Raw genomic sequence first — 21,840 nt, 5'->3', positions numbered from 1 at the left:
TCCGTACCTGTGGGACAGTTTAGAGGAGAAGTCTTTGCGGGTGTTGGCTAGGAATATGACTCATCAGAGACTTCAGAACATTATTCTTGTCCTCCTTTCTATATTTTCCAACCTGCTCTGAGCTCAAGGCTTATTGTTCCTCTTTGGAAGATATTTAGAGAGGTCCAGTCATTAACATATGGAAAACATGAATAACTAAACTCCCACCATATGTCCCATTACAATAAATATGTGATTCATGTTATCCTTGTGTGGATTCGGTCCAAATAAAAGAAGCTTGACACAAAGATCTCCAACTACACACTGAGAGAAGTCCACTCTCACTTGGGGAACATCAATACATATTCATGTAAAAACACATCAAAGCAGAGCTGTGTTTAACTTGGATGTAAAAGTGGACGAGATGTCTCACAGGATGAGGGCTTTGGGTAAACATTTATAGTGCTTGTTGATTTAGGAATGTATACTGAGTGGGATCTGCTCTGTGGGATATGAAAAGATACCATTTTCATACATCAGTGTAGGATTCTGTGGTTTATGGAGAGGTCTTTCCCTCTGAATCTACTGAATGAGTATCATTTCTTCCTATGACAGTCTGGGGGGGACAGGACCACTTACGGTGGTCCTGTCCGTCCCCCCCCCCCCCCCCCCCCCCCCGACCACGTGGCCTGACTAGAGAGAGATGGCTCCTACTATAGAATATACACCAACCGTCAGTGCACGAGGTAGGTGAATTCTGACAGAGTTGTACAGTATTTTGGTGGAGATGGTGGAGGAGACATTGAGTGGGCCTGGATTAAGACCCTTCTCCAAGGCCTGCACATGACACACTCCTATAAATACCCTGCGACACAGAGACAAAGCCCCCAGTCTTCTGCTGCTCATAAGGCCTGATGGGCCACACAGGCCTAACACTGTCTGTCTCGCGCACTGGAATGCCTGCTGAGACCAGACTGACCAACAGCATCTCTCTCTTTCTCTCACTCACTCACTCACTCACTCACTCACTTACTCGCTAACTCGCTCACATACAGTTGAAGTCGGAAGTTTACATGCACTTAGGTTGGAGTTATTAAAACTTGTTTTTCAACCACTCCACAAATTTCTTGTTAACAAACTATAGTTTTGGCAAGTCGGTTAGGACATCTACTTTGTGCATGACACGTCATTTTTCCAACAATTGTTTACAGACAGATAATTTCACTTATAATTCACTGTATCACAATTCCAGTGGGTCAGAAGTTTACATACACTAAGTTGACTGTGTCTTTAAACAGCTTGGAAAATTCCAGACAATTATGTCATGGCTTTAGAAGCTTCTGATAGGCTAATTGACATCATTTGAGTCAATTGGAGGTGTACCTGTGGGATGTATTTCAAGGCCTACCTTCAAACTCAGTGCCTCTTTGCTTGACATCATGGGAAAATCAAAAGAAATCAGCCAAAACCTCAGAATAAAAATTGTAGACCTCCACAAGTCTGGTTCATCCTTGAGAATTTCCAAACGCCTGAAGGTACCACGTTCATCTGTACAGAAAATAGTATGCAAGTATAAACACCATGGGACCATGCGGCCTTCATACCGCTCAGGAAGGAGACACGTTCTGTCCCCTAGAGATGAACATACTTTGGTGTGAAAAGTGCAAATCAATCCCAGAACAACAGCAAAGGATCTTGTGAACGTATTGGAGTGGCCATCACAACGCCCTGACCTCAAGCCTATAGAAGATTTATGAGCAGAACTGAAAAAGTGTGTGCGAGCAACAACAATTTTAACAATTTAAAGGCAATGCTACCTAATACTAATTGAGTGTATGTAAACTTCTGACCCACTGGGAATGTGATGAAAGAAACAAAATCTGAAAAAATCACTCTCTCTACTATTATTCTGACATTTCACATTCTTAAAATAAAGTGGTGATCCTAACTGACCTAAGACAGGGAATTTTTACTGGGATTAAATGTCAGGAATTGTGAAAACAACTGAGTTTAAATGTATTTGGCTAAGGTGTATGTAAACTTCTGACTTCAACTATATATATATATATATATATATATATATATAACGGCAGAGTGAAATCAGACTTATGTTGATTATGAATAGGGATGTAAGAGCTGAACTGGTCTTTGTCTGACAGTGGCCTGCCACAGTTTGACTCCGGGGCCTGTTGAGCGGAAATCAAAGCTGCCCGTCTAAAGTGGCACTCTGTGTGCTGCCCCCCCAAGGTCAGGGCCCTAGCAGGGGAGGCTGAGAGACTGACTGGGCTGGGTTTTTACCATGGTCGTAGATGGGAGTTGAGATGAACTGACCTTTGTCTAACCTCGGAATGTCACGGATAGCCAAGGTCGTAGAATAACGATAAAAGACAGAGCTGTTAGAGAGATTTTATGAGTTATTTGAACTCCCTCCTCAACTCTCTCAAAAGGCCCCAGAAAAGCCATTTCACCACCATTCTGTAGAGCAGTTTGGGTTGTTTCTCTGCAACTGTAACTCCCATGACGGCCTGACCGAGGTCTCATTACTGGGTCTTCAGTCGAGGAGTCTCTACACAACACCAACACAGACAAGAAACATGTGCACACACACTCTTGTATCTCTTCAATACTCAGGCAGTAAGGTCTAAAACAAGTTTTGTGAGGGAAAAGCGGGGAGCGAGTATTAGGACAATCATTCTCTCTTGGGGTCAGTCTGAGCTTCCAGACAGAGGAGGTCCTGTAGTTTCTATCATGTCTGACCCTCCAGACAGAGGAGGTTCAGTAGTTTCTATCATGGCTGACCCTCCAGACAGAGAAGGTTCAGTAGTTTCTATCATGGCTGACCCTCCAGACAGAGAAGGTCCTGTAGTTTCTATCATGGCTGTGTGGCTGATAATAGGGCTGGCCTCTGCAGAGCATTGTCATCAACTTCCTGTTGATGTGCAGCTTGTGTTCTCTTCTAAATAAACAGTTCCGTGTTGAAATATGGGCAGAGCAGCATCCTGAATTTAAACAGACATTCACAATAACAACGCAGAAGGTAAAAATAGTCGATGCTATGGTGTGTTTATCTTGCAATGTGGCGGTGGCGTCTTGACAATGTGGGTGTGGCCAACGTACATTTTTAGTAGACTCCCTGATGACACAAAGTCCCACTGACCAGTTGAAACATAGACCTCCTCTGGGAGATGGATGTTCTCAGGCGGTATCTCTGGAACCTGTCTTATAATGCATGGAGGAATGGGCTCATCAGACTTGAGCCACGTCTGTTCTCATTGCCTTTGATTTCCTGAAGTGCTGTGGCCTGTTGTCTCTCTCAGATCTGTGATTGACCCAGTCCAACTTTTTGTTGTCGTCAAAATTGAATTTCACCCTCCCTCCCATGTGGTCTCCATATGACCAGGCTCTGGATGCACAAAGGCCTTCTCTGTGAGTCATTCCTCAGTACTTGGTGAGTGTGATGAACAGCAAGCCTCTCGCCACAACAGCTGATGTGCATCTTCAGCGAGAGTCTGTCCTTGGCCGTGCACTGCCCTGTAGGGAGGACATGGCAGGTCAAACCAGACCACATAGCTCTCTCTCCTCCTAGACTACAGACCATTTGTTGTGTGCAGAGACGGCTCACTAAACTCTGGTCCGGAGAACCTACCACTGGACAGAAAGTAAATATAGAGTAATGTGATACCATTTAAGACTCAGAGATCAGCAGATCTTTTATACGATGCAGAGGTAAAATAATGTGAAGGATGAAGGCAGTGGATGGTGACGAAGTGAATTTGGGATGTTGTAGGAACGAGTGTAGATTATAGGAAGCAGAAGGTTGGGGTTGATAGAAGCTGCTGTCGTCAGCCTAGACAGGAAACCACAGCTGCAGGACATATCCTTTTACCCATAATGCCAATGGATGCCTCTGGACCGCACAGCTGCCTCCCTACGCCCCTGCACATATCAGCCGCGATGTGTGTTTTGAGTGAATGTTTTGTTGTTTTTTTGTTCTAGTTTGTAACATTGCATTGTCCCCCTTTCTTCAAGAGCGTTGTCATTGTCTAATTTTGTCCCTTGTCTGGACAATGGTGTATTGTTAGGGTGCGGAAAGGCTGAGTGCAAAGAGCTTGAATGAAGGATTTAGGACAAGCTCTCCTCTCTGTAGGATGGATCTGTATTAGTGGAGACATTACTGTTGTGACTACCTCTTGGAGCTGTCTACATTGGCTCTGTTACCACCAATATGAATGGTATTGTAACACCAGACATCCTCTAAGGGTTCGATTTAATCTGTATCGCAGAAGAGCCCTGTTAAAATTGAAAGGTAATTTACGATTGTGCGACATATGCAGCGTTTACTGTGAATGCAGTCTCCGCGAACGCGGGAACATTGCCTTTACAATTAAACGGAGCTATAACGCGGATCTTCCGTGTTACTTCTGCAATAAGGATTGACTCCAGCTCTAAGAGGCTGTCTGATGTTAATGGTAGCGTGAGTGCTTGTAAATTTGCTGATTTGTCTTGTACTGTAAGCCAGCTCTGACTGTACCAGAATAGTTCTCAGGCGTGGGGAGGGAAAGGAGAGAGTACATGTCAAATTTTATGATCTAAGCTGACAGCTCTGTGATCTGGGAGTGTTGACAGGCGAGGCTTTGTTGACCTGAACTCAGAACCACGGCAGGGGTCATAGTGTTCAATCACACTGTGTGGGTGTGGCTGCAGGGGAACGTCACTAAAGGCCTTTCTGAGCACTGTGACTCAACTAAAGGGAAAATCCACAGAAATGGAATTGCGCTGAGACTTTTTCCAACAAACATTGATTTCAAAGTATAACAAACCATACAAACTCTATGCACAAGGAATTCTTTTAACAATTTACACTGAATATTTGACACAAAAACACTTACTGGAAGAACTGCAGACGCAACGTTTCATGAAACTCCCGACGAAACAGTTATTGTGCTGACGTTGCTTCCAGAGGCAGTTTGGAACTCGGTAGTGAGTGTTACTACCGAGTTACAGACGCGCTTCAGCACTCAGCGGTCTTGTTCTGTGAGCTTGTGTGGCCTACCAATTCGCGGCTGAGCCGTTGTTGCTCCTAGACGTTTCCACTTCACATTAACAGCACTTCCAACTACCCCGGTCAATTGTAAGTCACTAAGATAGCCCTTCAGTAAGGCCATTCTACTGCTAATTTTAGTCTATGGAGATGCATGGCTGTGTGCTCGATTTTTATACACCTGTCAGCAACGGGTGTGGTTGAAATATCAGAATCCACTAATTTGAAGGAGTGTATAGATAGATATAGATAGATATCTATCTATATCTATCTCACACACACACCGTGCATTCGGAAAGTGTAAATCCACTTCACTTACTGTAGTTCAATAATAGATTAAAATACATTCTTCCAAAGTCAATGTGTCATGTCATAGCTGACACCCCATTCTTTCTGCAGACATCTTTCAATCTTAATTCAGCATAGATACTTTTGTTGTTGTTGCTCCTAGACGTTACATTGTTTTGTACATACATTGTGCATTCGGAAAGTATTCAGACCCCTTGACTGTTTCTACACACAATACCCCATAATGACAAAGCAAAAACAGGTTTTTAGAAATTTTGGACCGTTTACTCAGTACTTTGTTGAAGCACCTTTGGCAGCGATTACGGCCTCAAGTCTTCTTGGGTATGATGCTACAAGCTTGGCGCACCTGTATTTGGGGAGTTTCTCCCATTCTTCTCTGTAGATCCTCTCAAGCTCCGTCAGGTTGGATGGGGAGGGTCGCTGCACAGCTATTTTCAGGTCTCTCCAGAGACATTGTCTCTCCAGAGATGTTCGATCGGGTACAAGTCCGGGCTCTGGCTGGGCCACTCAAGGACATTCAGAGACTTGTCCCGAAGCCACTCCTGTGTTGTCATGGCTGTGTGCTTGCGGTGTTTGTTCTGTTGGAAGGTGAACCTTGCTCCAGTCTGAGGTACTGAGTGCTCTGGAGCAGGTTTTCATCAAGGATCTCTCTGTACTTTGCTCTGTTCATCTTTCCCTCAATCCTGACTAGTCTCCCAGTCCCTGCCGCTGAAAAACGTCCCCACAGCATGATGCTGCCACCACCATGCTTCACCGTAGGGATGGTGCCAGGTTTCCTCCAGACGTGACGCTTGGCATTCAGGCCAAAGAGTTCAATCTTGGTTTCATCAGACCAGAATATCTTGTTTCTCATGGTCTGAGAGTCTTTGGTGCCTTTTTGGAAAACTCCAATGAGGCTTTCATGTGTCTTCTACTGAGGAGTGGCTTCTGTCTGGCCACTCTGCCATAAAGGCCTGACTAGTGGAGTGCTGCAGAGATGGTTGCCCTTCTGGAAGGTTCTCCCGTCTCCACAGAGGAACTCTGGAGCTCTGTCAGAGTGACCATCGGGATCTTGGTCACCTCCCTGACCAAGGCCCTTCTCCCCCAATTGCTCAGTTTGGCTGGGCGACCAGCTCTAGGAATAGTCTAGGTGGTTCCAAACTTCTTCCGTTTAAGAATGATGGAGGCCACTGTGTTCTTGGGGACCTTCAATACTGCAGACATTTTTACCCTTCCCCAGATCTGTGCCTCGACACAATCCTGTCTCGGAGCTCTACGGACAGTTCCTTCGACCTCGCGGCTTCGTTTTGCTCTAACATGCACTGTCAATTGTGGGACCTTTATATATAGACAGGTGTGTGCCTTTCCAAATCAAATTTTGCAAACATTTCTAAAAACCTGTTTTCGCTTTGTCATTATGGGGTATTGTGTGTAGATTGATGAGAAAAAATATTATTTAATACATTTTAGAATAAGGCTGTAACGTAACAAAATGTGGAAAAAGTCAAGGTGTTTGTATACTTTCTGAATGCACTGTACATAGGGTGCAGGGTTGAGTAACTGGGTGGTAACTGGCTAGTGACTAAGTTCAAGACAGGATACTGGGTGGAGCTAGTGATGGCTATTTAATAGTCTGATGGCCTTGAGATAGAAGCTGTTTTTCAGTCCCAGCTTTGATGCACCTGTACTGACCTCTCCTTCTGGATGATAGCAGGGTGAACAGGCAGTGGCTCGGGTGGTTGATGTCCTTGATGATCTTTTTGGCCTTCCTGTGTCATCGGGTGCTGTAGGTGTCCTGGAGGGCAGGCAGTGTGCAGACCGCACCACCCTCTGAGAGCCTTGTGGTCGCGGGCAGTGTAGCTTTACTTCAACATTTGTGTTTTCATGCATTTCTAATATTAAAAAAATAAATAAATTTCTGGTTGATGTTTTCTAAGACCCGTTTTCCATCTGTTTGACCAGAAATCAAAGCCTTCACTTATTCAAATGTAAAGTGTGTGTGTGTGTGTGTGTGTGTGTGTGTGTGTGTGTGTGTGTGTGTGTGTACCTTTAATTTCCAAAGAATAGCTTTTAATTTGACACAAAATTTGACATGGTGCTATGAACTTCACATTGGTGCTCATGGGTCATTTTACATGGAAACGACCAGCTGCACCACCCACAGGATCTCCCAGACTGGCTGACACACTTCCCAGAGATGTCCGAGCAGAGGGCGCAGGGGAGTGGGCGTCTGGGCAAGAGGGGTGTAGGGCTGGAGGTTTGAGGGTGTTGCATGGGAATGCAAGTGGAGCGGAAACAGGGCGAACGGGCCAGGCCCCTCTCTGGCCCTGGCAGTAGGGTTTCAGACAGACAAGTGACCTCTGGAGACCCGGGGCTGTGGAGTTGTGATTTCACCCCACACCGCTCCAATAACACACACATCTTACAGCACCGCTTGGCCTGCTTCAGCTTCGCTCCCATTTTTCTCTTTCCTCATACAGTATGTCTATTTTCTCTCTCTCTCTCTCTCTCTCTCTCTCTCTCTCTCTCTCTCTCTCTCTCTCTCTCTCTCTCTCTCTCTCTCTCTCTCTCTCTCTCTCTCTCTCAGCTCTCTACTAGCTCTCTACTAGCTCTCTAGTGAGAGATGATGATCACACACATCTATATTGTTTAGCAACATAAATACAGGTTTTTATTATTTTGTTTGGCTCCATTGCCTTGTTTTCAAGAGGAAGGAAACCAATCATTCTCCGTGGAAACAATCTGCTGCCCTTTTTAAACGTCTCTGAATCTCGAATTCATTGAATCTGCTGACTATGAGAAAACAAGTCAGCATTACAGTTTCTCTAAAGTGACACTCAAATGACAAGATCACAAGTATTTTTGTTTTTTAAAAGGGGGAAACAACCAGAGCAGTGAGGCTGATTCATGTGAAGCTCTCTGCTATGTCTGAGTGTTGAGGCTAGTCACGTGACGTGCTGTACTGCTGTGAGTGCTTTGGCAGGTATTTTGCTCAGTTCAGTCAGTGGCTCTCTGGGGTCCCCACGGTTTCCTAGTGTGTCCAGCTGTAGCTATGAGGACGTGTCCATGTGGTGAGCAGAGAGGGAGACGGAGAGATGCAGAAGAGTCAAGGTCACTGGATCAGCCCCCCCCCCCCCCCCCCCGGATATCCCCTCTGGAGGGAAGAACCCAACCCAACACTATTCCTGTTGAATGGAAACCTTTTACTGTCTGACTATGCATGCATTGAGACTTCCATTGTGGTTTCTTTGATATCATTCAGTGATGTCATTTAATTGCCAGCCCCGCCAATCCCTTTTAGCAGTTTCCACCTCTAGAGACTAAGGTTGCAATGGAAGGGTATATTACTGGAAACGTTCAACGTTTACCGGTGAACTACCAACATTTTTGTATCTTTCAAGGATTTTATGTATTTTATCACACAACATCTAGTGGCCCTTTAAGGTACTTCACATTTATCCAGGTGTCTGTAATTATCTCTGGCCCTCTGTGTAGCCTTATTACATGGAAAATATGTCAAATAATTCAGTAAGATTTTCAAATAAAAATAGAATGACAAAGCTGTAAAACATTATGCTAAATGTAAATCAACTAGGTGAATACTTTTGGTGTTTTAATGAAGGTTTCAACATGAAATATCCTTTTTATATATTTTTTATTTTATTTTTTATTTACACATTTATTTTACTATGTTAGTATGTGTATGTTGTCAATGTTTTGGTGTCAAAATGTTGGCAGCAGTGAAAAAGGTCAATAGTTGGAAGAGTTGCAGAGTTCATTTTTTAAAATAATGCTGTTGATTAGATGCTTTTTTTCATTAATTAGGCTATTTTCTTTTTAACCGTATGGTCTATCTACTAGAAACTCATGGACACGGATAGAAAAAATGAATAATATATATATATATATATATATATGAATAAATTGCTTAAGTGACACAAGATTATGATAGATTTTCTGTTAATTACCAAAATTACTGACGATTCTGGTAACATTGGTAAACTACCGGTATGTTTACAATCGTACTAGAGACCCAACCCTGAGAAGTGGAACCCCTCAAAGACAAGTAGATGAAATTTAAAGATTGTGTGTGACGTCTCAGATGGGCAGAGAGAGACTGACTGACTGACAGAGAGAGACTGACTGACTGACAGAGAGAGACTGACTGACTGACAGAGAGAGACTGACTGACTGACAGAGAGAGACTGACTGACTGACAGAGAGAGACTGACTGACTGACAGAGAGAGACTGACTGACTGACAGAGAGAGACTGACTGACTGACTGACTGACAGAGAGAGACTGACTGACTGACTGACAGAGAGAGACTGACTGACTGACTGACAGAGAGACTGACTGACTGACTGACTGACAGAGAGAGACTGACTGACTGACTGACAGAGAGAGACTGACTGACTGACTGACAGAGAGAGACTGACTGACTGACTGACAGAGAGAGGCTGACTGACTGACAGAGAGAGACTGACTGACTGACAGAGAGAGACTGACTGACTGACAGAGAGAGACTGACTGACTGACTGACAGAGAGAGACTGACTGACTGACTGACAGAGAGAGACTGACTGACTGACTGACAGAGAGAGACTGACTGACTGACTGACAGAGAGAGACTGACTGACTGACTGACTGACAGAGAGAGACTGACTGACTGACTGACAGAGAGAGACTGACTGACTGACTGACAGAGAGAGACTGACTGACTGACTGACAGAGAGAGACTGACTGACTGACTGACAGAGAGAGACTGACTGACTGACAGAGAGAGACTGACTGACTGACAGAGAGAGACTGACTGACTGACAGAGAGAGACTGACTGACTGACAGAGAGAGACTGACTGACTGACAGAGAGAGACTGACTGACTGACAGAGAGAGACTGACTGACTGACAGAGAGAGACTGACTGACTGACAGAGAGAGACTGACTGACTGACAGAGAGAGACTGACTGACTGACAGAGAGAGACTGACTGACTGACAGAGAGAGACTGACTGACTGACAGAGAGAGACTGACTGACTGACAGAGAGACTGACTGACTGACTGACAGAGAGAGACTGACTGACTGACTGACAGAGAGAGACTGACTGACTGACTGACAGAGAGAGACTGACTGACTGACTGACAGAGACTGACTGATTGACTGACAGAGAGAGACTGACTGACTGACTGACAGAGACTGACTGACTGACAGAGAGTGACTGACAGACTGACAGAGAGTGACTGACAGACTGACAGAGAGTGACTGACAGACTGACAGAGAGTGACTGACAGACTGACAGAGACTGACTGACTGACTGACAGAGACTGACTGACTGACTGACAGAGACTGACTGACAGAGACTGACTGACTGACTGACTGACTGACTGACAGAGTGACTGACTGACTGACTGACTGACTGACTGACAGAGTGACTGACTGACTGACTGACTGACTGACAGAGTGACTGACTGACAGAGTGACTGACTGACTGACTGACTGACAGAGTGACTGACTGACTGACTGACTGACAGAGAGAGACTGACTGACTGACAGAGAGTGACTGACTGACTGACAGAGAGTGACTGACTGACTGACAGAGAGTGACTGACTGACAGAGAGTGACTGACTGACAGAGAGTGACTGACTGACTGACTGACTGACTGACAGAGACTGACTGACTGACTGACTGACAGAGACTGACTGACTGACTGACTGACTGACAGAGACTGACTGACTGACAGAGACTGACTGACTGACTGACAGAGAGAGACTGACTGACTGACTGACAGAGAGAGACTGAGGGACTGACTGACTGACTGACTGACAGAGAGGGACTGACTGACTGACTGACAGAGGGACTGACTGACTGACTGACAGAGAGGGACTGACTGACTGACTGACAGAGACTGACTGACTGACTGACTGACTGACAGAGACTGACTGACTGACTGACTGACTGACAGAGACTGACTGACTGACTGACTGACTGACTGACAAAGACTGACTGACTGACTGACTGACTGACTGACAGAGAGGGACTGACTGACTGACTGACAGAGACTGACTGACAGAGACTGACTGACAGAGACTGACTGACAGAGACTGACTGACAGAGACTGACTGACTGACAGAGACTGACTGACTGACAGAGACTGACTGACTGACAGAGACTGACTGACTGACTGACAGAGACTGACTGACTGACTGACAGAGACTGACTGACTGACTGACAGAGACTGACTGACTGACTGACAGAGACTGACTGACTGACTGACAGAGACTGACTGACTGACTGACAGAGAGAGACTGACTGACTGACAGAGAGAGACTGACTGACAGAGAGAGACTGACTGACTGACAGAGAGAGACTGACTGACTGACAGAGAGAGACTGACTGACTGACAGAGAGAGACTGACTGACTGACAGAGAGAGACTGACTGACTGACAGAGAGAGACTGACTGACAGAGAGAGACTGACTGACTGACTGACTGACTGACTGACTGACTGACTGACTGACTGACAGAGACTGACAGACAGAGACTGACAGACAGAGACTGACAGACAGAGACTGACAGACAGAGACTGACAGACAGAGACTGACAGACAGAGACTGACTGACAGAGACTGACTGACAGAGACTGACTGACAGAGACTGACAGACAGAGACTGACAGAGACTGACTGACAGAGACTGGCTGACTGACTGACTGACAGAGACTGACTGACTGACTGACTGACTGACGGAGAGAGATCGACTGACAGAGAGAGACGAAGTAGAGCGAGTAGAGGAGTGGGGGTGTAACAGCTGGAGAGAGAATTCTTTGAGCCCAGCCCACTAGATACCACAATACCAGGGTAGGAGCGAGCGAGGGAGTGAGTTAAATGACTGTGTGTTGAGAGCTCTGCAATCATCCAGAGACAAGCACAGCTGATGTGTGGATTACCACAGCATTTCTCACTGGAGCTGTTTTTGGAAAATGGTGGGCTTTCTTCTTCTTCAGCTGTTGAAGCCGGTAAGCAACCAAATCGACTGCATGCTTGTATTATACTGTCTTGGCAGCCTCTCTCTTAGTGGGCTGTGTGGGTTGTGTTTGTCCCAGTCTCTCAGGACTGTAACATTTGAATTGGAGATGGATGTCCGTGTAGATCATGTGATTAGTCTTATGGTTGGTTCTACTGAGTACTGGATCTCCACTTCCTGATGATGTGTGGATGTTTTCTCAATTATCTCTGAAAGTTGACCCTGACTACTTTTCGGACAGTTATGTTTTGACAGGGCCAAAATTTCCATTCCTTGATATTCAGAGAGGGGATTTGTTATTACAGAGATGTTTATTGTGACCGACCGCCTCGTTTCGGTCTTATGTAGCAAAATTTGAAATTGTGTGTTTTTTTACATTGGATAAAAGTAGATTCAAAGCTATAAAATGGTACATCCTACACAGCAGTTGAGGAACAAATGGGAAAGTAGTTCAGCTTTGAAAATGGATCAACTTTTGAGAAAATGGCTCTTGAATGTTTTGGGACACCTACTGGAGAGCTGTTCTTTGTCTACACCTATTAAGTGTTGTTCATACCCTCTTAAGCCTTAGCCCCATCCATGTCTTTAAGGATGTACATGAGGCCATGTGATAAACAGTGAGTACGGTAGTGTACTAAACAACCAAAGATTTCAAGACTCGACACCGGTTTCTACTACGTCTATTGACATGTCTGTATACAGTTGTCGCAATGACATCATGAACATTCTATTGTCGTTCCGACATCAAACTTGTCGTTGTTATGAAACAGTATAAACACAAAAACGACAGGCTGTATGACATCAGCAGCATGGTGTTCCAAAACAGCATAACTGGTGTATTTTAACACCAATAAACCCATCGGTTTAAACATGTATTTAGTATATGTCAATCCAGGCAACTAAAAGCAACTTTCTAAACAATGTTTTTGGTTAGTTTCTAGCTTGTTAGAAGGTGTAAACGGTACAATGAAATGGTTACTTGCATAGTGGAGTCTTTTGTTTAGACATGTAGCTAGCTAGCTAAACAATTAACCATAATCCCAACTCATAACGGTACTACCCTCCATGTATCTACAGTTAGCTAAAGCTAACCAACTAGCTATGTTCAATCAAATGCCGCCTTAGCTATCATAAAGTGGAGAGCCTTAGTTGTGCAGTTTGCAAACAGTTGTGCAGTTTGTCGTGATATCTTTCAAAAAAGCTGCGTTAGAAAGGATTACCTACAGATACTGAGCAGCTCATGTTATACACTGCTCAAAAAAATAAAGGGAACACTAAAATAACACATCCTAGATCTGAATGAATGAAATAATCTTATTAAATATTTTTTGGTTTACATAGTTGAATGTGCTGACAACAAAATCACACAAAAATAATCAATGGAAATCCAATTTATCAACCCATGGAGGTCTGGATTTGGAGTCACAGTCAAAATTAAAGTGGAAACCACACTACAGGCTGATCCAACTTTGATGTAATATCCTTAAAACAAATCAAAATGAGGCTCAGTAGTGTGTGTGGCCTCCACGTGCCTGTATGACCTCCCTACAATGCCTGGGCATGCTCCTGATGAGGTGGCAGATGGTCTCCTGAGGGATCTCCTCCCGGACCTGGACTAAAGCATCCGCCAACTCCTGGACAGTCTGTGGTGCAACGTGGCGTTGGTGGATGGAGCGAGACATGATGTCCCAGATGTGCTCAATTGGATTCAGGTCTGGGGAACGGGCGGGCCAGTCCATAGCATCAATGCCTTCCTCTTGCAGGAACTGCTGACACACTCCAGCCACATGAGGTCTAGCATTGTCTTGCATTAGGAGGAACCCAGGGCCAACCGCACCAGCATATGGTCTCACAAGGGGTCTGAGGATCTCATCTCGGTACCTAATGGCAGTCAGGCTACCTCTGGCGAGCACATGGAGGGCTGTGCGGCCCCCCAAAGAAATGCGACCCCACACCATGACTGACCCACCGCCAAACCGGTCATGCTGGAGGATGTTGCAGGCAGCAGAACGTTCTCCACGGCGTCTCCAGACTCTGTCACGTCTGTCACATGTGCTCAGTGTGAACCTGCTTTCATCTGTGAAGAGCACAGGGCACCAGTGTTGAATTTGTCAATCTTGGTGTTCTCTGGCAAATGCCAAACGTCCTGCACGGTGTTGGGCTGTAAGCACAACCCCCACCTGTGGACGTCGGGCCCTCATACCGCCCTCATGGAGTCTGTTTCTGACCGTTTGAGCAGACACATGCACATTTGTGGCCTGCTGGAGGTCATTTTGCAGGGCTCTGGCAGTGCTCCTCCTTGCACAAAGGCGGAGGTAACGGTCCTGCTGCTGGGTTGTTGCCCTCCTACGGCCTCCTCCACGTCTCCTGATGTACTGGCCTGTCTCCTGGTAGCGCCTCCATGCTGTGGACACTACGCTGACAGACACAGCAAACCTTCTTGCCACAGCTCGCATTGATGGGCCATCCTGGATGAGCTGCACTACCTGAGCCACTTGTGTGGGTTGTAGACTCCGTCTCATGCTACCACTAGAGTGAAAGCACCGCCAGCATTCAAAAGTGACCAAAACATCAGCCAGGAAGCATAGGAACTGAGAAGTGGTCTATGGTCACCACCTGCAGAACCACTCCTTTATTGGGGGTGTCTTGCTAATTGCCTATAATTTCCACCTGTTGTCTATTCCATTTGCACAACAGCATGTGAAATTTATTGTCAATCAGTGTTGCTTCCTAACTGGACAGTTTGATTTCACAGAAGTGTGATTGACTTGGAGTTACATTGTGTTGTTTAAGTGTTCCCTTTATTTTTTTGAGCAGTATAGATAGAAGCGTGCTACATTACATGGCAGACCAATCTGAACTCATCTCTCAGTATGTCCAGCCCATCCATTATCTCAGCCAATCATGGCTAGTGCAAAGGTTCCTCGCTTTTTCCTGACCTGTCACTGATACGACTGTTCCAATAAGCTGACCAGGAAACCTGACTTTCAGACTGATCCCTGACCTGTCACTGATACGACTGTTCCAATAAGCTGATCAGGAAACCTGACTTTCAGACTGATCCCTGACCTGTCACTGATACGACTGTTCCAATAAGCTGATCAGGAAACCTCTGACTTTCTGACCAGCCCAGACGTTGCGGCACCCCACTTCTAAACAACTCTAACTGGACTGTATTCAGAGGGTTGGGAAGTCATCTGAAATCATAGTGGTTGTGCTGATCTTGTTGACTCCTTGTTTGATAGGTAAGGGTTGTATGGTGTTATTACAGAGTAACTTCTGCAACAAAAGCAGGAAGCCAAAAGAGCAGACATTTTCCAATGGGATTCTGAGAGGTCATGACTGTGCTAACATAACCTTACAGTTAGCCTTGTTTCTACATGAAGACTTCTGCTCACAAAGCACTTCAGGTCTACTCTTTGAAGCTGATCAGTTTGTTGCTGTGGGTGGAGAAATAAAACACTTAGACCGACAGGTTGTGTGGTCTGCTATGAGCAGAGGTGGACAACAACCTTCAGCACTAAATCAAATCAAATCATCAAATCAAATTTATTTATATAGCCCTTCGTATATCAGCTGAAATCTCAAAGTGCTGTACAGAAACCCAGCCTAAAACCCCAAACAGCAAGCAATGCATGTGAAAGAGGCACGGTGGCTAGGAAAAACTCCCTAGGAAAAACTCCCTAGAAAGGCCAAAAACCTAGGAAGAAACCTAGAGAGGAACCAGGCTATGAGGGGTGGCCAGTCCTCTTCTGGCTGTGCCGGGTGGATATTATAACAGAACATGGTCAAGATGTTAAAATGTTCATAAATGACCAGCATGGTCAAATAATAATAATCATTGTAGTTGTCGAGGGTGCAACAAGCACATCCGGTGAACAGGTCAGGGTTCCGTGGCCGCAGGCAGAACAGTTGAAACTGGAGCAGCAGCATGGCCAGGTGGACTGGGGACAGCAAGGAGTCATCATGCCAGGTAGTCCCGAGGCATGGTCCTAGGGCTCAGGTCCTCCGAGAGAAAGAAAGAAAGAGAGAAAGAGAGAATTAGAGAGAGCATATTTAAATTCACACAGGACACCGGATAAGACAAGAGAATACTCCAGATGAAACAGACTGACCCTAGCCCCCCGGCACATAAACTACTGCAGCATAAATACTGGAGGCTGAGACAGGAGGGATCAGAAGACACTGTGGCCCCATCCGATGATACCCCCAGACAGGGCCAAACAGGCAGGATATAACCCCACCCACTTTGCCACTAAAGCTACAAAAACATGCCCATATTCTACTGAAAACTTGTGACCAGGAAAAACATCTCTCACTTCCAGAGACCTCAAAGAAAAACAGGTAGGCCTAGTCCTGAGATTACTGACTAAAACAGGTAGGCCTAGTCCTGAGATTACTGTCTAAAACAGGTAGGCCTAGTCCTGAGATTACTGTCTAAAACAGGTAGGCCTAGTCCTGAGATTACTGACTAAAACAGGTAGGCCTAGTCCTGAGATTACTGTCTACAAAGTCATCGGTGTGTGTGTGTGTGTGTGTTAGAGATGCTCCTCTCCAGGGGAGCCCCAGTGCCTGGTGGTACGGCAATCTCCTCTCAGCTCCAGGAATGCCCCTCTACAGATAAGATAAATAACTTATCACCAGGGGAGCTGTTAAACAGATGTTTCTGTGTAATTAAATGGTCCAGTCATGGGTGTGAGGGTGCTGTGCTGGGACCCTCTCATCACAATGCCAGGAAGACAGGTTGATAAATCAAATCTCAAATCAAATGTTATTGGTCGCATACACATATTTAGCAGATGTTATTGCGAGTGTAGGGAAATGCTTGTGTTCCTAGCTCCAACAGTGCAATAATATCTAACAATTAGAGTTTTACACGTGGAAAACATTATCTTGAGTTTGATATGTGGAAATTCCTCCAAAATGTGGAGTTCCTTTCTTTGGACACTTGAGTTCTGCAGGGATTGACATTAGCTAAGGGTTGTTCTATTGCCCGGGGCAAGAGACCTGAACACTTATGCAAGTTGAGTCTGAATGCAAAGAATTGCAGTGGTCTGGTCTTTCTGGTTCCTCCCCTGTGTGTAGGTGAAAATACTTTCCATTTCCGGGCAGGTGATCATAGGGGTTCTTTAGGGAAACAAAATCTACTCCTGACTTGCCCAATGAGAGAGAGCCTTCCAGACTGTAATGTCAATCCCTGGGTTTGCTTTTGTGACAGGCTGAAACCCTATCGCACCTGTTTATTGCATTAAGCCGCCAGATCCCACATTGTGATTATTTTGTCTGGGTTCTTCCAGACGCAGGCCAATACAACCAGATATCTGAGGTTAGCTTCACCCATAACCACTTCTGTTGTCAGCACAGTTGACCCATGAATAAGGCCTCAGCATATTATGAAGCGGGTTTGATTGTTGTGTTGGAATGCAATAGTTGGTCAATAATGAACTAACCCTTTTATACTTGTCTTTTCTTACCAGCGCTGACTTTGCTGATAGCTACTTTGAGGAAAGATGTACTTACTATGACTCTCTGAGATATATGGTTGTCTCGCCTAGCTATCTAAGTCCGTCTGCTAAATGACTAAAATGTTAAAGTGATGAATCGTACCATCACCATTGATAGATTTGCTCAGTAATTGACATCATATTGTACAATCGCTTGAAACTGTCACTCATTGTTTCAGACATGACCTGTGACTTGTGTTGTTCTTCTTCTCTCCCCGCAGCGATGGAGCATCTGGTGAGTGAGCTGAACATGCTGCTGAAGCTGCTGGACCATGAGAGTGTGAGCAAGGCCACAACGGAGAAGATGAGCGCAGTCCGGAGCCTGCTGGGGCAGCTGCAGCCGTCAGGTAGGGTGTGTGTGTGTGTGTGTGTGTGTGTGTGTGTGTGTGTGAGAGAGAGGGCACGGAGAGTGTTTTATTTTATTTTTTTTACATTCTCTTCTCTGTTAAAGTGAATGGATCAGACTTCATATACATGAACACTTCCCTTTACGGAAATGGCACCAGCTTTGTGGAATCCCTGTTTGAGGAATTTGGTGAGTTAAATAACATATCTGTATTGTTTCATATAAAAGAATAATGACTTTCTAGACGATGCTTGTATAGAGTAAACAACGACATGATTAGTCATTCTTTTAATGATGTGTATATTACATTGTCCCAACAGACCTGAATGAGCTCAGAGCCTCCCCAGAAGAACTGAAGGAACCAGGAGAGGAGGAAACCCCCAAAATACCGCCCTCTAAAGTGAGAGCCTTTTCGACAGTACTGTATAATTGCATCAGAACTTTGACTATAACACTTTTTGTTTATTGAATTTCTCCTAACGTTAATTCCCCCCCCAGAGTCCCACTGAAACCCCTCCTCCTCTGCCAACCACCCCTCCCCCAGAGGACTATTATGAGGAGGCAGTACCCCTGGATCCAGGCACGGAGACCCAATACATCACCACCAACATCACCAAACGCAGTGAGTAGACAGTCACACGTCCTCCCTGCCGTCACCTATTCACCCCAACTCACTGTCCGTACGCGGTACACAACACAGGAGAATTGAGGGGAGGACGGGCTCATAGTAATGTCTGGAATGGAACCGTATTAAACGCATGCGTTTGTGTCAATACTGTTCCAGCCACTACTATGAGCCTGTCATCAGTTAAGGTGCCACCAGCCAACTGTGCTACACACTCTTATTGTTGGGTTATCTCTGATCTGTGTCCCCTGCTTTCTTCTAGTCAGCGCAAGTCCCCCAAATTCCATTGAAGATGCATATTATGAGGATGCTGACAATAATTACCCCATCACCCAAATCAATGGCCCGCACAAGAACTCATGTGAGTATGAATGAAATCATAGCATCCGGTTGAGATGAATGTGTACTTGATGCTACTACATCTGTATGTTTTGAGGGGAACCACCTTATCCATTATCCTTTGTTGTTCTCCAGACGCTGATTCAGACGCGCTGAGCAGCTCCTATGAATCGTATGATGAGGAGGATGAGGAGGCGAAGGGCCAGGGCAGGACTAGTCAGAGGTGGCAGTCAGAGGAGAACTCTGTGGGGCCGATGAAGGATTGTCGTATCTGTGCCTTTCTGCTGCGCAAGAAACGCTTCGGCCAATGGGCCAAACAGTTAACGGTCGTCCGTGACAACAGATTACAGGTAGGGCAACTGAGCCTTTTCTGCAGTCTGTGTTTACTATTAAAGGTTTATTACACATCAGGCCTGATCTAATTGAGACACATTTAGATATTAGGAGTTATCTGCAGTAAAGTATTTTAAAGTCAATTGTAATATAAAAAAATAAACAACTGTTTTTCTGTGTCTTCCTCTGCAGTGCTACAAGAGCATTAAAGACAGAAGCCCTCACATCGAGCTGCCGCTGAACCTGTGTAACGTCATCTACATTCCCAAAGAGACGCGCCGCAAGAAGCACGAGCTGCGTTTCTCCCTGCCTGGTGGAGAGGCCTTGGTGCTGGCTGTCCAGAGCAAGGAGCAGGCGGAGCGGTGGCTCACAGTGATCCGGGAGGTGGCCAGTCAAGCCACCAGCGGTGAAGGATTAGAGGGCTCATCCTCTCCTATGATCCAGAGGAAGATAGAGCTGGACAAGGTGGGTCTTCCCTCAGTAACACTGCTAGATACCTTACTCAGTCTATAGGCCTGTAACCCAACACAGCCTTCTGTGTCTGCACTGTACAGACCCTATGGGCCCCTGTTTCACTGAAACTGACTCAGACAACCTGGGACTGGTGTTTTCACAAGATATGTTTCACATACTGCACATAACCATGCTGCAGTAAATAACCAAGCGGAATGAAAGCAGTTCACTAAATAACCAGACAGGTCAGACAGGTCAGACAGGTCAGACAGGTCAGACAGGTCAGACAGACAGACAGACGTCCAGCCTGTTTGACCCCCCCCCCCCTCACCTTCTAATGTATCACTACCTGATCTGTATCAGTTCATTGATGGTGTGTTTACTCCGTGTCAACACTCAATCAGAGGAGGGGTTGATGCTCTAATGCTGCCTTCTGACTGTTAAAAACAGCTGACTGTGAATAGTCTAGTGATCAGCAACTGAAACTCCACATAGATGAAAACAGAGCCATTCTATTATAGCTTAAATGTATGACTGTGGACAGAGGGACTGTGGAACCCATTTCAGGATTATTCTAAGACGGTAATGTTTTTTTAAAATTAGGTTAGTGTCCACACTAACCTAATTTCCTCCCCTCTCTTCTCTCTAGTTACTAGGAGCTGACAAGCACACTATAGTGTTGGTTGACAAGCACACCTCTGACTCTGACAGCGTGGCCACAGGTGACAACCTGTCCTCTGGTCAGCTCCGTGACAACTGTGAAGGTTAGGCCCCAATCTGCCTCAACATACCTGAACGTCCCTGGCTGTCTGCTTTCTACTGTTCTACTGTAGCTTTGTGTTTTACTAGTCTGCATTGTGAGATTCAAAAGACCACTTTTAGATACTCCATGTCATTTTTTAATTTATTTTAGAATCCTTTTTAAACTGAGACACAGGCTCAAGCAGATTGAAATGAAACACTATGTAGGGCAGTGGCTTTGGCAACCTAAATACGGAGGAAAACATAATGAATGAGAAAGTAGAGTGATCTATGTTCCTGAGTCAGAAGAGGTGTCAACGTTTGGATGTTTTACCTAAAGCAGATAAAAGACAGAGGAAGTGTGACCCAGAGCAGAACCATCCTTCCTGCCCTCTTCCTGTCTTTGTCTCACAATGACATCATAGGACATACGTACACAAGGCAGAGAGGTGGCACCTGGTCGACAGAGCCCTGGGACTTCAAAACAACATTTTTAGAAGCACTGAACTACATTTGCCAACATTGTTCGATTGCCAATACAGTGTGCCACATTGGAACATGAGCATCCAGTAAATAGCTAACTAAAACATGCCCTTTCAGACACACAATACATGATCTAGTAAATGACTCTTTTGTAAAGGACTCTGTGCTGACTCCGGTGTGTTTCTGTTTAGGGAAGGGGAAGAGGGGGGCGTTTTCAGAGCTGACGGGGTCTATGAGCAGAGCGGCTGGACGGAAGATCAACAGGATCGTCAGTTTCTCTAAGAAGAAGCCTCCTCTCCCAGGAGACACTCTGTCCTCCTACCACCATGACGACAACCCCCGCTGTGGTGAGCGCCCCGCATCCATGTCATACATATATATATTTTTTTAACCCATTTTCTTTCCCCCAATTTCGTGGTATCCAATTGGAGTCTTGTCTCATCGCTGCAACTCCCGTACGGACTCAGGAGAGGCGAAGGTCGAGAGCCGTGAGTCCTCCAAAACACAACCCAACCAAGGCTCACTGCTTCTTGACACAATGCCCACTTAACCTGGAAGCCAGCCGTACCAATGTGTCGGAGGAAACACTGTACACCTGGCGACCGTGTCAGCATGCACTGCACCCGGCCCACCACAGGAGTCGCTAGAGCGCGACGGGACAAGGACATCCCTGCCGGCCAAACCCTC

General features: G+C 45.6%; 1 protein-coding gene across 6 annotated transcripts in view; it reads left to right on the top strand.

Annotated features, from left to right (window-relative positions):
• afap1l1b (actin filament associated protein 1-like 1b) overlaps window positions 1-21,840 on the top strand; it is a 32,131-nt gene that overhangs the window by 2,430 nt on the left and 7,861 nt on the right. For 2 of the 6 annotated variants that reach the window (XM_029699657.1, XM_029699654.1), the window contains exons 1-10: window positions 12,172-12,321; window positions 18,055-18,180; window positions 18,285-18,368; window positions 18,500-18,579; window positions 18,678-18,801; window positions 19,067-19,165; window positions 19,279-19,493; window positions 19,669-19,941; window positions 20,579-20,693; window positions 21,345-21,500. In XM_029699657.1, the coding sequence (XP_029555517.1) occupies window positions 12,240-12,321; window positions 18,055-18,180; window positions 18,285-18,368; window positions 18,500-18,579; window positions 18,678-18,801; window positions 19,067-19,165; window positions 19,279-19,493; window positions 19,669-19,941; window positions 20,579-20,693; window positions 21,345-21,500 (1,354 nt within the window). In that variant the 5' untranslated portion in view covers window positions 12,172-12,239. Of the gene's footprint in view, window positions 1-650; window positions 726-12,170; window positions 12,322-18,054; window positions 18,181-18,284; window positions 18,369-18,499; window positions 18,580-18,677; window positions 18,802-19,066; window positions 19,166-19,278; window positions 19,494-19,668; window positions 19,942-20,578; window positions 20,694-21,344; window positions 21,501-21,840 lie in introns of those variants that run through there. The other 4 variants (XM_029699659.1, XM_029699655.1, XM_029699656.1 and 1 more) reach the window with 4 other exon arrangements.

Source organism: Salmo trutta, chromosome 19, assembly GCF_901001165.1.
Source record: "Salmo trutta chromosome 19, fSalTru1.1, whole genome shotgun sequence".
NCBI classification, from domain to species: domain Eukaryota; kingdom Metazoa; phylum Chordata; class Actinopteri; order Salmoniformes; family Salmonidae; genus Salmo; species Salmo trutta.
This window is presented reverse-complemented; position numbering and strand designations above follow the sequence as displayed.